General features: G+C 35.4%; 1 protein-coding gene and 1 long non-coding RNA gene across 16 annotated transcripts in view; one reads left to right on the top strand and one right to left on the bottom strand.

The window, feature by feature from the left end:
* Dnc (phosphodiesterase dunce) overlaps nt 1-17,444 on the top strand; it is a 367,304-nt gene that overhangs the window by 277,647 nt on the left and 72,213 nt on the right. For 9 of the 14 annotated variants that reach the window (XM_072017681.1, XM_072017679.1, XM_072017676.1 and 6 more), the window contains 3 exons: nt 113-295; nt 2,408-2,440; nt 4,097-4,117. In XM_072017681.1, the coding sequence (XP_071873782.1) occupies nt 113-295; nt 2,408-2,440; nt 4,097-4,117 (237 nt within the window). Of the gene's footprint in view, nt 1-112; nt 296-2,407; nt 2,441-4,096; nt 4,118-17,021; nt 17,348-17,444 lie in introns of those variants that run through there. The other 5 variants (XM_072017682.1, XM_072017670.1, XM_072017671.1 and 2 more) reach the window with 4 other exon arrangements.
* Nucleotides 15,347-16,420, bottom strand: LOC139994764 (uncharacterized). 2 transcript variants are annotated; one of them, XR_011801715.1, is made up of 4 exons: nt 16,301-16,420; nt 15,939-16,038; nt 15,577-15,676; nt 15,347-15,494 (listed from the first exon to the last, which is right to left on the bottom strand). It is a non-coding gene; the product is annotated as an uncharacterized lncRNA (long non-coding RNA). The 2 variants fall into 2 exon arrangements; XR_011801714.1 differs by having other exon boundaries at nt 16,121-16,420.

Consider the following 17,444-nt stretch of genomic DNA (forward strand, 5'->3'; position numbering starts at 1 on the left):
TTCGTAAAATAAACGAAAGAAGTATGTTTAAGAATTTTTAAAAATTATCCCTTAAAATTTACACAAAACAAAGGAAAATATGCTTAAGGATCGTTTTCTTTTCTGTTAACAGTTTCGACGTGGGAAATGGAAGCTCAAAGGCAGACAGCAGCGCTACGGGCGACAACGCATCGCAGAATCCAAGTTTGGTGCTGCAACAGCCACAACGGCGAGAAAGCTTCCTGTATCGCAGCGACAGCGACTTCGACATGTCACCAAAGTCGATGTCTCGGAACAGTTCGATCGCAAGTGAAAGGTGAGCCTATGAAACTATGCTTCTGCTTTAGGTCCTTATCTCGACTCGAGGAAAATATTTTTTATTTTTTTAATCTTTTTCTCTGTGTCGGGATAACGGAGATCTAACCTTGTAAATAATGAATTGGGAATGTCGGATTGTTGATACGGTGTTCGATTTGTGATCGTGATTGTTCAGCTTCGATCGGATAAATTTTCGATCTAATAGAAACTGCAGACCTCGTTATGTAAATTGTATCGCAGTAGAAATGGTCGGTTATGGTCAGACACTGGATACTTTGCATTTTGATTGAACAAAATAAAACAGAATTTTTGTATTTTGAGTAACAAATGAGTTCGTTGTATAATCACAATTTTCAAGGCTTTGGAAATTCGAGTAAATTATTTGTAAATTGTTTAATTTGGTGTAGAAGGTATTTGATTTCGTGAGTTTGCATTCAAATATCTTGAAAGAAAGTATTAATAATAGCTAGAATTAAATAACGGAGCATCAAGAACTTCTAAACTCATTTGGTACTTCGTTCGATAGAGAAATAATGTTTTGTCCAGAATTAATTATGTATTTACACTGATTGACGTATTGAAGTAATCTGGCGATTGGCGCGCGGTCGCGCGAAATTCCTAATTACTGGTTATTCAACGGCAAACTATAGCTGGTAATGAAACGAACTTGGTATAATTTACGCCCACGTGAATTACGAATTCCTCTTGACACGATGCCGTTAATGAAGTCATTTGTAAACACGACCGTGATAATTGGCCTGTTGTAACGTAATGCGCCGCCTGTTCATGAATAATTGAACGGAATTAGAAATCGAACGTTGGATTTGCGTGTATCCACTATTATTTTATCTATTGGTTAAACTATGTAACTCTATTAAGCGTTAGAATCAAACACTGTCCTGGGATTAATTGTACGAAGCAACTTTGTATAACTTGAATCTGCATTATCGGCTATTCAAACATTGTTGTACCGACTGTAAATGTAACTTTAATCGTGCCGGTAATGTAGATTGTGACGATAATCGTAGTTTCAGATGCAATTGACTGCATTTATCGACAATGATAAAGTAGGAATCGTGTTGTCTTCATGGTTATGCCATGTCGAGAACGTCGTGAGTATTTTAACGAATCGACGACTGGTTTGTCGGTATTGTAAAGTATCTTATCAGCGGTATATCGAGAGAAAGGATAAGACAAATACATATAGTTAGTCAATTTTTTGAATATCTGACCATGATCACGTTAATTCTACTGCCTCCAAGATAAAATTTCTTGCCTTACAAATTTTTATATCCAACCACGCATGTGTGAAACTTGTCTTGCATTGGAAAAGAGTTCACTTAACAGAACTATTACTATAATCAGGAATAAAATTCTACGTAGAAATCTTTATTCTTTCGTAATTCTGGTTTTTGAAGATAAATAACCGAATGATGCATCCTATCACAGCGTATTCGTGCCAATATTGTTTTTAATAATTGTGCAAGAACAGTCTGCGATCTCTCTTCTTCTTATGTGTAGCTTGATAAAATATCGTAGCTTTCTATGGTGTTGATGCTTAACATATGTATCTATCTTCTATTTTTTATTATATCACTTGTTTGTAGTCTTTGTATATAAAATTGCAGCAAGGTTGTGAAAATCTATTGCAAATGTCTTGCAATAAAAAGAAATATACTCCCTGCTCTGTTAAACAAAAATGAAAATCCTGAAAAACTATACTGCGTGGAAAAATCGATAGAAAACGTAATACCTGTAAATTGGAAAAATTTTTATATACAAATTTTTAAATTACGATTCATTCAACGAAAAAAAAAAAAAAGAAAAAAACGAACAATCTTATAAAAATTTGAAAAGATATTCGTACAGAAATTTGTAAGTTGGTAGTTTTTCCTCTTCCAAAGATTATTTTCCACGATATAATCGATCGTAAAAATAATAAAAATTCTTTCAGAGATATTTTATCTTTTTATTTCGAGTATTCACGCCTTGTTGCACGTAACGGAAAACAATCTATTTCTTTTTCTTTTTTTTTTCTTTTTTTTTAAATCGCAATGAACGGGTGCGGGGTGTGATAATGCGAATCATATTTGTGATCCTTGGGTTGCAGATACAAAGAAGCAGAGGTTGTTATGGAGCGACCGTATGTACACGATCCTATTATATATTATATATCAGTTTCTCTCGTTTCACTTCACATATACATCTAGCCACAGAAACACACTTACAAAACTAATCGACACCCCTCGCCACGATAATTACGATCGTTATTAAATCGATTCGATTCGATTCGATTCGCTGCCTCTTTAACCGTTTCCTTTTTCTCTTTCTCTGACACACACATATAGCGAACGAAACAGGGGTTGGCTAAAGTGCATGGAACCGTTCGCTATCCGAAAGAAAAGAGAAAAAGGAAAAGAGAGAAAAAAAAGAAATTCTGCCATATACATATATAATTTTGGAGCTGAGTAGTTCAGTTACCTGTTGAGTTACTTTGTGGCGCGCTTTCAGTCGATTTTTCTTTGCCATCATTTTTGCTTTCGTTTCAATAATTTGGTAGATTAGAATCGCGATCCGTTGTGCAGGAAATAATCACTTCGTTCGATAAATAATTCTCACCACTGTTATCTTAACTTATTTTTTTTTCTCTTTTTTTTTTTTAATTTCAACCATGTCAGATAGTTTTTTAAGAAATATTTCAGTTGTATCCTTTTTTAATTTTGTACTCTATAGTTGAGGAGCGAAGGTAAATTACAAAGCCCAGGAGGAAAAACGTCATGTTGTTAACATAATCGTTAACCTAATGCGATGTTTTTTTTTTCTTCGAATATTTTGCAAACTATACGACGTAGGAAAAGATAGTTGGAATAAAAGTTGTCTATTTTTTAATAACAAATTTAACTACGCAAACTGTTTCTCGAAATATTCTCTCTTTTTTTTCTCAAATAAGAAAATTTCCAGGATAATCTTCAGTTTTATTATGATACACGAGAATTTGCAACTTTGTCTGCTCTTCAATTTTAATTTTTCAAGATTCGTATCTAAATTTTTCACATTCCTTTAAACGGTTCCTTTCTGCATAACACGATCCAGTTACCATTATTGTCCGTCGTAACAATTTCTTGAAAAACATTAATTATAGTTCGTTAAAAGTAGAAACACGCAATTAGCAATCGTTTGAAGTAACAGCGATCGATTTCAGATTTCTTATTGGACGTTTAGATCTCTGTTTTCTTTTGTTCTGTTTTTCTGTTTCTGAGAAAGATTAAACCCCGGGGAGTTGCGTTGTAAATGGATTTCTCGCGGAGGCACATGGCAGAATTGCGCTGATAAAATCGATGCTTGACGAACACGCGCGGATACACGAGACGATACACGTGCATTGTTCCACATTTTCCCTCCTATTTTGTATCGCGATAAACAAATAGCAGAAAGGAATAAAGGGAAAAATTACACCCACACAGCCAAACGAATTCCCCGATGAACGAGTTTGAAAATAATTGGCGTGCATCGATTCTACAGATACTTTAATCTTCCTCCTTTGTAACTTTTTGTTTCATTGTTCGTCGTTGTGTACGAAAGAAAATAACGGGGAAAAAGGCTCTATTTAAAAAAAAGAAAAAAGAAAAAAAAAAAGAGGGAATAATTTGGTAGTGTAATTCTTGGAAAAGTAACAAGTAGAGACAAACGTAGGGATGAGAGTGGAATTGTTTAGGCTGCGTTTATTAACGTAACTAATTAACGGCATGCGACGATTATAGTAGAAGGTTCTCGAATAAAAACGAATTGTCATTTTCAGGGTTTCAACAGATCCCAGTAGGTAAGTCGCATTATTACGTAATTTCAGTATGCAGTATGCTGCAACCAATGGTTTGTTGGTGCAAACTGTACACCTGAAAATGGACGACGCGTGACTTTTTTCTTTCTTCAAGACACGTTCATTGTTTAAGTATATCAGGATATCCCATGAGTAATGCGATCTTTGGTCTTCCGGCTGTACTACATGCAAATAAATAATTATCTCTCGACGATTAACAGGTTGTGAGTTTTCCTGTATTTGTTTTTTTTTTTTTTTTTTTTTTTTTTATAATTCACCATCTTCCTCTAGCAACTTTGAATACAGAAGAATACAGAAGAAATTTTAGAAAAAAAAGCACGTATATCTTTTCAAAGATAATTGTTTCATAGATTATTTGTCCATGAGAGGACGTATATTTTTGAAACATAACCGTGTCAAGGAATATTTTTCTATCGGATTTTCTGCAGGATTTTTTAGACGTTTATCGTTATAAATAAATAAACAAAGGGTTGGCGATTGTTTGTTTTATAAACATTATAATCATACTACTTTGGCATTTAAGAAAATAATCGAGGTACAAGCTGACTGTAATATATCCTTTATAGGTCACTTTCTTATCCGAGCTTCCAAGTTTCCGTTTTATTGGAACCCTATAATCTTCTTTGTCTATCTCTTAGTAGACTGAAAGACAACTTCGATAGGTATCATAATACACTTTTTTCCAAGGATACACTTTCAGACAAAAGGACACGGAGGCAAAGTGTAGGAGGATGAGGTTAAAAAAAGGAATTTACCGGAGCTTAAAGGATCGTCGTTGAAGTTGGACGGTGGATACACGGGGGAGGGGGTGGAAACTATTATCGAACTTTGAAAGAATTTCCTATCTAAATTCTAGAAAATTTGTCTTCTTAATCTTTCACAAAGTAGACAACGTTGTTCCTTCGTTTTTTTTTTTTTTTTAATAATAAAACCATCGTTCCTTAATTAACGACATTGTCGTTTCTTAAATAACGAAATCGTCGTTCTTCGCTTAATAAAATTATCCTTTGTTTCGATAATTCATTAATATTAATATTGCCATTTACTTACAAAGAATTATGCGATTAAAATTTAATATTGAAAAGATACGAACTTCGAAAATTGTTAACCTCTTGAAAAAAGGAAAGGAAAATGTAATTAATTGTACTCGACAATTAGGAACGTTTGTTAGAGTAAATAAGGAGAAATAGAGGAGGAAAGTCTGCCTGCCGAGGAATTTTTATCAAACGTGTATATGAAAAATAAATTCGGGACGTTGTTTAAAAGCTGACGAGAGACGAAACACCGATAAAATTCGATATTAATCGAGACAGTATCACGGATACCCAGGGCTGTAAATATTTTCACGGTGCATCGAGCGCAATAGCGAGTGCATCGCGTGTAAATATTTTTATCTCGACGAGAGCAAACAGCGTGCCGAGTGTTCGCTTCGCTCCATCTGTCGTAGCCGGATTATCGCCACTCCCGTGTCCAGTTTCGCGGAAGAATTTGCATGGTTCGTGCATTTTTTTATTTTTCGGCAGCTAGGTTCCCGCGTTTTATCGCTTCAGTTTTTAAACATTGTTTTTTTTTTTTTTTCCTCTTGAACCATTTCGATTGCGTTACATCGTTACACATTAGCTGTCGTAATTTAGTCACGTTATTTGTTATGACTCGGTCGTATCAGTTTCTTACAATTTACAGGCATCGTTTATGGCTTGGCAACTAAGTGATTGCGAATTTTGTCAATAGCACCTAATGACAAAATACGCAATCACTTAGTTGCCAAGCCAATATATGACGCGTCTGAATCGGTAAGAAACTGATATATTTGTATAAATTATTATATTGAAATATTTAATTATATATTAATCAGCTTTTTTCAACTTATGCCTTAAATATATATATATATATTAATAATTGATAATTATATATAAATATATATATATACTAAAATCAAATTTTTTTACAAAAGTTTCTCAAATTTATCAAATTCTTTTGAATTTAAAATTTTGTAAATTTATTATCTAATATCAATTTAATATTTAACACTATTCAAATTAATTATTTATAAATTAAATAGTAATTTCTGTTTCTTTAAGAAAAAGTTTAAATCTATTATAAACTAAATTTAAAATATTAAATTTACAAATAATTTAATTATAATAATATAACAATTTTAACTTTTTTATTTAATACAAAAATTAATTTAAGATACCATTTAGCTGCCAACCCAATATTACAAGCGGCTAGGTGAATCGCATTAATTAATCGAAGAAGATATAGAATTATACTTACGTTCTATGCTGAAAATGTCGAATTTAAAGATCGACGTCCATCGATCTATACATATTTATCATCGTAAGAGAATCATCCTATAATATCATTTTTATACTCTACTATCGTATTGATTTATCGCGTACTTACCTTAGCTTTGTCATCTTATAGTTTCATTTCGTTAGCTGACAAAATTCTACATGCGCGTAAATGCGGTATGATAGAATGCTTCTGAAAAGTCTGTCATTTTGAAAGTAAAAGGAAGAATCGAGTGGAATAATTTCGTTTACAGAAATAATTCTCCTCGCTGGTATTCTCCACGGAGATTAATTTCTAAATCAGAACGAGGACAGAGTAGAAAAATATTGTCTACATAAACGTGCACGATGTTCACGCCGTTAGTTACCTACGTTTCTCCCGTAAACGATGATACGAGGAAAAAATAAAAGGAAAAGACGAATGGCTCGAAACGAGTCGAATGTTCGTGATAACGTTTTTTCCGCAAATGCTAAAAGGCACCTACATTTTGCAGTTGTACCATTTTCCCATACACCCAGTTCTCTCGTGAGTCTACTTAATGGATTGGCAGCTAAGTGATCGCGGATTTTGGCATTAGGTGGTATTGACAAAATCCGCAATCACCTAGTTGCCAATCCAATAAAATTAGGGTAACACGACGGAGAAGCGATTGGCTTGAAAGATACTTCGACTTTGATTCCGTGGCGCGTGAAAAACAAGAAGAAGCGCAGAGTGACGCAGCGCGTCATTACTTGTGAGTTTGTTTCAAGATGATCCTGTTAACGACAAAATCGTTTTCTTTGTCTCGCATGCGACGAATTCTACAGAATCGAAGTTAAAACGTCTTCTAAACCGATCAGTGTCTAGCGCCGTGGAAAATTCACGTGCCAAGAGAATATTATCCGGAACACCTAGTTCCCTTTCAATCATTCGTCTTCTACCTGTTTCATTTTTCCTGGATTTCGTGGCGCCGTAAAATCCTCTTCCAACGTTCTTGACAAACCTTTGCTTTAAAAATTCCTCGTAAGTATTTCAACGATAAGCACGGGATTTGTTCAATTGCTGGCAATGTTTCGTTATTAGGCGAGTAGTTTCGGATTGCGGAGAAACGAAATTTTACGAACTGCACAGGTCAAAGCGGGAAAGTTGCGCGGATATTGACGCGATGTTGACGAGATTGCATGGCGAACAATAGGAAGAGGAAAGGCGCGCGTTAATTACGGGCGCGCAAAATACTCGAGAGACGAGATGTTTACGAGGCTGTCGCGAGCAATTACGCTTTAACAGCCGCCATGAAAGAACCGTCTTCTGCTTCGTTTCTACGCTTTTACGTAACATCAGTTTTCGCGACGAGTTATAGTCTTCCTTCTTAGTCTTCTAAACCCCAGACAACCGTCTGAAATTTCCATCCTCCTTCTCCATCGGAATATTTCATCGCCATTTTTATCCGTAAATAGCCTGCGTCTCGATCGAATTTTTTCTTTTTCTTATTTCTTTTCTCTTTTTTATTTATTTTTTTTTTTTCGTTGATATTTGCAACCACTAAAGCGTATTAAAGTTTAACTAATTAGGTCGACTGCTGCGAACCATTAATTAACCTGCATGCGGAGGTCGCGGTTCACCTAGCAGATACGCGTGAGAAATCTTTTTATAAATATTTTTTAAATCACGTGCATTGTAAAGCTGTGCAAGCAAAGGAGTAAACCAAGTCTAAATCGAGGCAGATTAAATTGATTTATCACGTATTTATCATTCAGCCACGTTTTTCTGTACCGTATGTCGCTGTTTAACCGAAAAGGCTGCAACACTTGGCAAGATACGAACGTTGCGAAAAAATATTTCGGATAAAAGTTGCATAGTATCGAGAGGCACGTACTCTGCTTTTATCTGCTTCGCTCTCCGATCATCTTGGAACGTCCTGCAAACGCGATACTCGAATTTTCAAACGCGAAGCTCCATCTTTTTTCTTAAATGTTCGCGTAGCTGACGTTCGCACGTTCTCGAAACGCCGCAAACTCGTAACGCGTGAACTTTAGAATTCGTTGGCACACTATGAAAGACGTTTTTCACGACGTTAGCACTGGCATAACATCGCCGACAACGCAAGGTTGTAATTTTCCGATGTTTCCAGAAGTCGTTCGCTGTATCGTCCTGTCGAGTTGAAATCGATAGCGGATCGGTGCGAAAGACACAAGTTCGTAGCGTTTCAACGTCAACTATCGGAGCATCTGATAAAATGTGGTAGTATCCATCGAATAATCGTAATGCCGCGTTTACGGGGCGTTTCAAAATCGTTGCAAGGCGAAACACAGATAGAAGTACAGTAGAACTCACCTTTGCCAAACAACTTTCGTCTTTTCGTTCGTATTTTCCGAACCGAAGATATGCGAACCTTTCCATTTAAACAGCACACGCTGCACGTCTACGGAATAAAACGAAGCAAACAGAAAAATGATAAATTTTTATCGAGAAAGTCCTTGTAAACGTGCCTCCCTCGGCTAGACAATTTGTTTATTCATCGTGAACCGTTTCGTGGTTTCTTATAATGACGACGATCAGGCTGGATGAGCTTGATTAATTACTACGTTGTGCAGAACCTTGTGGCAATTTAATAGCATTGTTGACAATATTGCGTTGCTATAGATTGATAATGAAACGTGTACGTTTCTATAAATAGTGTGTTATCGAATAACATATAATTAAATTGATTAATAGGAGGAGAAAATTCTCGTAGCTATCGTTTCAGAAATTATTTTAATATCGTCCGATGTAGCGCATATATGTAGAGAGATATTTCCTTTTCTTAAATTCACATTTATTTCGAGCATTTTCTACATTTTTATGAGAGTGTTTCGCGCGTTCTATAAAATATTTCCATTTTGTTACTTGCCCGAACGTATATTTTAATCAAAGCGACGAAAACAGGTTAGAAGCGTATTAAGCTGAGAATTTGATAAAAATTAAGAGGAATTAAGAAAATTTTCCCGGGTATCTCGGTGTACGTTCGATGGATCGTAGTTTGAACTCAATTTCGAAGATAAAATATGTAGGCCGTGAATCGAACAGTTTGAATTATTTAGTATTTGGTGTAGGTTAGTACTTACGTAAGTACTTGAGTTTCATACTTGGAATAGACATTGTCGAATGTTTAAATATAGCAAGAAATATTCGATGTAAGTTGGAGAGATCGCAAGTATCGTCAAGGTGTAGAAAAAGAGCTTCGTAAAATTGCCGCAACACGCGAGTAGAACGTTTTGTTTTTCGACTTGGAGAAAATTGAAACGTAGTTTGAGTCTAACGCAGTAACAGCGTTTAATTTGAATTCAAAGTCGTTTTACTGATTCTACATCTTAGCGTAAATGGCATAAAACAACATATTATAAAGTTACAAATACGCTTGTAATTTATTCAAAGTAGGAGAGAGAGAGAGAAAAAAAAACAGATTTAATAAAAACGAAAAGCAAACATTACCGATACAAGTTGGTAATTTATATGAGAAATTCTTTTCCATGTTCCGTTCCTTTTTCTATGTTCTTTCAAAATTCTCTCCAACTGTGGACGGCTACCAGATATCTTTTTTAAACTTTGATCGAACGTGATTAAATGAAAGAGAATCGTTTTATTCTTAATTTTTAATACGTTTATCATACGATATAAAAGAACGTTCGTTTGGAAAAATTCTGAGACTTTTCCCAGTCAAGTGTACATCAGGAAAAGTTATTTTCCACGCGTTAACGAGTCACAGGTTGCTTTCAAATGTTAGGAACGTGAGCGTGCAACGTGGCTGTAGCTGAATTCCTTCCGGAAAATCAATATTGACCAATGGACGATGGGAAAACAGCGATTGGACACGTTCGTGCGGCCACTATACGCTGCGCGATTTATTTTCCAACAACGTTTGCATAATATCCACGTTTTCGAAACCGATTTCGATCGATCAACGATCGGTGATTGTCGCCAATTCGCTTTTGGTCAAACGTGTTTAAATGCTAAATTTCCGAATGCTACCAAGTAGATTTTTAAATCGAATATTACACTTTCGAGGTTTTTCGTCGGTTTCCTGATTACGCCAGGTAAAAGTAACAAAGTATCCGTTTTTAGTAACGAAATTCGTAAACGATGTTTTTGCAAGATCGTTTTAAATATTACGATAATTGCATCTACAACGTGCTCGTTACTTTTGAATTTTTTAACACTTTCGCACGATGTTCGTATAATTGCGTTTAAAACGTTGTTAAAACATCGTTAGATTTTCTTCTAGAGAGAAACAGACGAAATGTTAATTTCATCGTGAAATTTCTTAGGAATATTTCCTTAACAAACAACGTTTCTTTTTTTAAACGCGTTAGATATTAAAATAACTGCGCCCAGGACATCATTATTAGATTTTTGCAAAGATCTTCGAGGTCTCTGATTTTTAGAAAAAAATGTAAATGTTCTCAATGAAGTTTCTTACGAACATATTTCCTTAACAAGATATTGATCGCTAAAGTAACTTCGTTATTTTCGGTTATTTTACAACGATTCACCTAACTCTAATCATCTTGCAAATTGTCATTGAAATTGACCCAAACTCAAACTGTCATGAGTGAAGAGAACAATACCTTGGAAATGGACAAGTTCATTACGACGAAACCACAGCTGTCAATTTCCCAGGATTGCGAATGATGTTTTCAATTCGACCTTGAGAACAACTATTCGCTCATCGTGATGACGGTTTTACGGTCCAGAGAGTTACAGTCGAAGAATCCGTGGAATTGAGGCCGATTGACGCGTTCATTAAAATAACGACCAGCCAGTTTCTGCGTCAAGACAAGTGTCATTTGTGAATAGAGGTAGACGCGTGTGTGTATCGTACGTGGTAATCACTGTGGCGGGAATTAATGTCCGCCAGTACAGCCGTTTCCGTTCTCCGTGAACGACCAGAACAGCTGGTCAACGATCAGCATTGCGCGTTCTCGCGAAATCAATGTCGTTGCGCGACTTTTCGAAGATTTTACGCCACCTTTATAGCCACTTGTAATTTATTGCCATTTGTTTGCTTCTTGTTTCTCGTAACACCGTATTCCCGATCTCTCGAAATCTTTACGCGACGTTTATTTCACTCGAAAGATTTTGTTAATTTAGCGTAAGGTGTTGTCAGAATATTTCAATTTCGTGTGAAACATTTTGAGTATTTATTTTTATTAATAACGGTGTGATCTGCTCTCGGATTACTTCGATTTAACGTAAAGTGTTCGCGAATTATCTTCATTCAACGTAAAGTGTCTTGGGATTGATTTTGCCCGAGAGTAAATTATTTTCGGACTGGTTTATCTTAGAGCCGATTATTTCGGGATTGGTTTATTTCAGTGTGAATTATTCTCCGACTATTTTTATTCGTGCTGAAGTATTTTAAGATTATTCCAATTCAGTGTGATTTATTTTAGGACTAACTTGGATCCAGCCTCAAGTATTTCCGAATTATTTCCATTTAGCGTTAAGCATTTTGGAATTTTGATTACGCCGAACTATTCCGCGATTGATTTATACGACGATTAATTATTCGGAGATTATTTGAATTTAGCGTGAAGCGTTTTGAGATTGTGTTAATTTAACGCGACGTATATCAGTATTAATTTAATTTGCTGTAAATTAAATCAATTTTGCACCGGTTTATTTCGCTATGAAATTAATTTCTTCTAAAATTTGTGAAATCTTCTACGTTAAAGTATGTCGTTTCATTTCGCAAGTTTTGCAGCTAGTTTCATCAGGAATCGAACGACCTCCTGGTACAATCCGGGCCGTAAATATTTCAAATGTCATCCTTTGCCACGATTATTTTCAACCGACACGAGAGAGCAATTTAAACTTTAAATTAGAAATACAAAAATCAAAAATTATATATTTAATAAAAAAAAGAAAGAAAAAAAATTGTTAAAGACTAAAGCCAACTTGCAAGGACGAATCAAATTAATTAGGCTAATGTATTATTATTCGTACATAATTGTTGGCTCGTGTTTCGATCACGAAATAACCATTAACCGTTCTTTGGAATAAATTGTTCGACTGTTATTGCCAATTCGACAAATGCGTCCTACAAAATTAGAAAAATGAAACGAGATCTCGTTTAAATATATTATGTTTCAAGAGGCTCGTTTACCACACAAGTAAGTCATTTCCATTCGCGACTGTTTCTCAAACGTTTCAATTTGTATCGTTTCTCGTGATTCTGTTTCTCGAGTGTCATTTCCGTTTAAGTCGACGCAGCAGAACTCGCCGATTAACGTTCGCGGCCGGCTGCGATTCGTAAATGGAGAGAGTGAAATATTTAACGTGGGTAAATAAAAGATTGTAAGAGAGCGAAAGGGAGAAGAGAAAATGCGGAGAAGCGAGAGAAGACGAGAAAGTTGGGACAAATGTAGCAAAATATGAGACGCGCGAGAAAAAGTTAGAAAAGTTGGAAAAAGAGGAATAAAGTAAAAGGAAAGTAAAAGGTGTGTCAGGGAAGGTTATAATAGGCTACGTTAAATCGCTGCTTTAATTTCCAATTATAAAGTAATTGTTCTTTGGAATAAATTGCGACGTTATAATGTCTGTGGAATGAGTAAATTATGGCAATTTATCGTACGAATTTCTTAGAATTTTTACAAACGAAAATCACATATCGTTAACTGTTGTACGGCGAGAAGAATGAAAGTCAATTTTGTGATATATTCCAAATATATTCGAGAGGATAGATCGTGTTGGATCAAATTTTTTGGATTAAATTTCTTCGAATTTTTGGAAATGAAGAAGGTCGATAAAATAACGACCGGAATTAAGTGTTGCACAATAAGAAAAATGGAAATTAGTCTTGCGAAATATCGCAAACACAAAGTGCGGAATGACTATTAAGAAATATTATATTCTGATTTATGAAGATTTATTCTTGCGATTTATTATTCTAATTTATGAGCAGATGAGGCTCAAGTCGAAACAAAGTATAAATTATTTCGTGTTATTAAGTATTTCTTCAAATATATCTACACATATCGAGTTATTGATTGTTGGATGGAACGTTTTTTCAAGAAATGTTCTTATACATCCTGCTCGTTCCTCGCAAGCTATCGAGTGATCATCTACGTTTATCTTGGCGTCTGCTCGTCACGTTTTCTCGTAGGAAGCTCGTTTATTTATCTCCTTTACTTTTCCCATTTACAGAAAGCGACGAACAAACGTAGAAGGTTGGTTTAGCGTCCGGCTTGAAATATTATCTTCCTTATTCTTCGCCTTCGATTAGTTTCGGCGATAATCGATAGTCCGTCTATAATTTCCAATCTTTTTCTCGATTTATTCGCCAGCAAAAAGTCATCGACTTTCAACTGTATAATTCGAGCGTGAAATATTTTAACGTTTATACCACGTTCTTCGAAACTTAAATTCACGTTTCGCAACGAACTTCTTGCAATAAGTTTCTTGCGATTTAGAATTTAAAGAGAGTTAGAAGAATTTTTATCACGATTCGACAATTTTGTGGGAACATTTAGAACGAAAAGAGCGATTTGTATAAATTAATTAGAAAGTAGATTGCCCTTTTTCTTTTCAGCATAGAAAATAATTATCGTCGTTCTTTACACTCTCAAAGTAATCTGTTTTCCATATCCAATGGATCTGGCCCTACAAACAGATCGACGAATGAATTAACATTTCTTAACTAGCTTTAACGATCGATAATCGAACGTGAAAATAAATTCAACGTCATTTGCAACTGGCAAATTTTGATCTACCTTTTCTTTAGCGTCTTTGTGCCGCTTATCAAGTGATTTTTTAAATTTAATTATTTATTTATTTCTGTTCCGTTTAATATTCTACAAGAAACTTTGGGAATACTGGACGAGCCAACAGATTTGATTTCCGTAGCTTCGGTTCTGAAATCCAATTGCTCTCGTCTAAGATTGGTGTTTTTATACAAAGATGGTGTTTTTTTTTTTTTGGTAAATCGGGGATTTCCGAAGGATTCCCAATTTCTGTTCCAAGAAGATTTCTTCTTCGTCCATTTCGCAGTATTTTTACGTTTTTTTCGTCAGTTTCGTCCACTTTGCGGCTTTCACGATTTTCCCTAACTTTCTGAGAATTCTTCGTTACGATAATACGGCACCATAGTGCACATACACTTAGCTTTTACTCTATTCTGCTTTATTTTCTTTCTCTTCGACAACTTTCCTCCATATTTTACACGTCCTTGGGGGCGAAACAGTTACGTCAAGTATAAGAACGCGATAAATGTTCGTATCCATGTTAAAAATGTTAACGAGAACTTGCTTATCGTTATACAGTATGCATAGAAATTTTCCTAAAGTCCCTTGTAGAACAGTAAACGGAACGGAAATAAATAAATAATTAAATTTAAAAAATCATCTGATAAGCGGCACAAAGAGTGGATAAAAATTTGTCAGTTGCAAATGACGTTGCATTTATTTTCACGTTCGATTATCGATGGTTAAAGGTAGTTAAAATATTCATTTTTGATAATTTCGTCTTTCAGACCTCGATACATTACAGTGCAAGTTATTACGTTACGGTAGTCGCTATTGGAAACTCATCTCTAAAACATTCATCCTATGTACAGTTTAACACACATCACTGACGCCTACAGTCTTTCGATTCCATAATAAGAATCGTCCAACATGTCCTTTTTCAATCGTTTCTTCTTCTAAATCTCAACGAATCATAGTTACCAAACCATTACGTTACTTTGGTCACTATAAAAAAGAAAAACACGTTTCTACGAGATTAATACATGGCATAGTCTAAGACATGTGAACGAAACTTATAGTTACATACGATTCCATAATAAGACTAGTTCAACATGTTCTTTTTCAATCGTTTTTTCTTTCAAATTTCAACGAATCATAGTTACCAAACCATTACGTTACTCTAGTCACTGTAAAAAATAAAACCATGTTTCTACGAGATTAATACGTGGCATAGTCTAAGACATGTCAACGAAACTTATAGTTACATACGATTCCATAATAAGAATCGTTCAACATGTTCTTTTTCAATTATTTCTTCTTTCAAATTTCAAAGAATCATAGTTGAGACCATTACGTTACTCTGGTTACTGTAAAAAATAAAACCATGTTTCTACGAGATTAATACATGCCATAGTCTCAGACATGTCAACGAAACTTATAGTTACATACGATTCCATAATAAGAATCGTTCAACATGTTCCTTTTCAATTATTTCTTCTTTCAAATTTCAACGAATCATAGTTACCAAACCATTACGTTACTCTGGTCACTGTAAAAAAGAAAAACACGTTTCTACGAGATTAATACATGGCATAGTCTAAGACATGTCAACGAAACTTATAGTTACATACGATTCCATAATAAGAATCGTTCAACATGTTCTTTTTAAATTGTTTCTTCTTTCAAATTTCAAAGAATCATAGTTGAGACCATTACGTTACTCTAGTCACTGTAAAAAAGAAAAACACGTTTCTACGAGATTAATACATGGCATAGTCTAAGACATGTCAACGAAACTTATAGTTACATACGATTCCATAATAAGAATCGTTCAACATGTTCTTTTTCAATTATTTCTTCTTTCAAATTTCAACGAATCATAGTTACCAAACCATTACGTTACTCTGGTCACTGTAAAAAATAAAACCATGTTTCTACGAGATTAATACGTGGCATAGTCTAAGACATGTCAACAAAACTTATAGTTACATACGATTCCATAATAAGAATCGTTCAACATGTTCTTTTTAAATTGTTTCTTCTTTCAAATTTCAAAGAATCATAGTTGAGACCATTACGTTACTCTAGTCACTGTAAAAAAGAAAAACACGTTTCTACGAGATTAATACATGGCATAGTCTAAGACATGTCAACGAAACTTATAGTTACATACGATTCCATAATAAGAATCGTTCAACATGTTCTTTTTCAATTATTTCTTCTTTAAAATTTCAAAGAATCATAGTTGAGACCATTACGTTACTCTGGTTACTGTAAAAAAGAAAAACACGTTTCTACGAGATTAATACATGGCATAGTCTAAGACACGTCACCGAAACTTATAGTTACGTACGATTCCATAATAAGAATCGTTCAACATGTTCTTTTTAAATTATTTCTTCTTTCAAATTTCAACGAATCGTAGTAGAGACCATTACGTTACTTTGGTCACTATAAAAAAGAAAAACACGTTTCTACGAGATTAATACAAGGCATAGTCTAAGACACGTCACCGAAACTTATAGTTACATACGATTCCATGACAGAAATTGTCCAGCATGTTCATTTGCAACATCTTTCTTCCTTCGAGTTTCAACAAACCATATACGAAGCTATAGCGTTAGCGTAGTCATCGTGAAAAATTGGTCTCGAGAAGTTTGATACGCAGACTCGAACGTGTACACGATACTGTAGCTTCTCGAGTAAAACCAGGATGATAAAAAAGATTGCACGAGTAAAAGATCAAACGAAACCCAGCACCAAAGAGTGGGAGAAAGGGGGACAGATACAAGTGGAGGTTCGCGGCGCGCAAGTTTCCCGCGCAAATCGCGCCCCTTCCTCTAAGCCTGGCGGTGAAATCTCGGCGAAAGCAGATCAGCCTGGCCAGTTGGACGTCGCGACGAACACGAGGTATCCGACGACGCCAGTGCACCCAGCGTTCCCGTCACGTGAATCAAACGCTCCGTTTCCGCTTCCTGTGTACGCGTAACGCGTCTCGATACGACATTCGATTGACCGATCAAGCGCGTTCGATCGATCCGCGCCACGTACACTCGTCCTTGAAACTGTCCCTGCTGCTTTGGATCGCGCGAACGACGCAGTTTCCAATTGATTTTCAACCGCTTTCCGAGCAACCTCGCGGTCATTCCGTGATCAACGAGCCTGACAGGGACACGGTTGATCGTGCAACGAGCCTCGCTAATGTTCACGTTGCGTGATGGTGTGATCTTTTTCTTACTGTGATGTTTTGGTTGGGACGTGTGAAAGATGAAGATGCGGGATTTCGGGGATTTAGGGATCTGGGAAATGGGTTTCCA

The sequence above is a fragment of the Bombus fervidus genome, chromosome 15, assembly GCF_041682495.2.
Source record: "Bombus fervidus isolate BK054 chromosome 15, iyBomFerv1, whole genome shotgun sequence".
Lineage (NCBI taxonomy): Eukaryota > Metazoa > Arthropoda > Insecta > Hymenoptera > Apidae > Bombus > Bombus fervidus.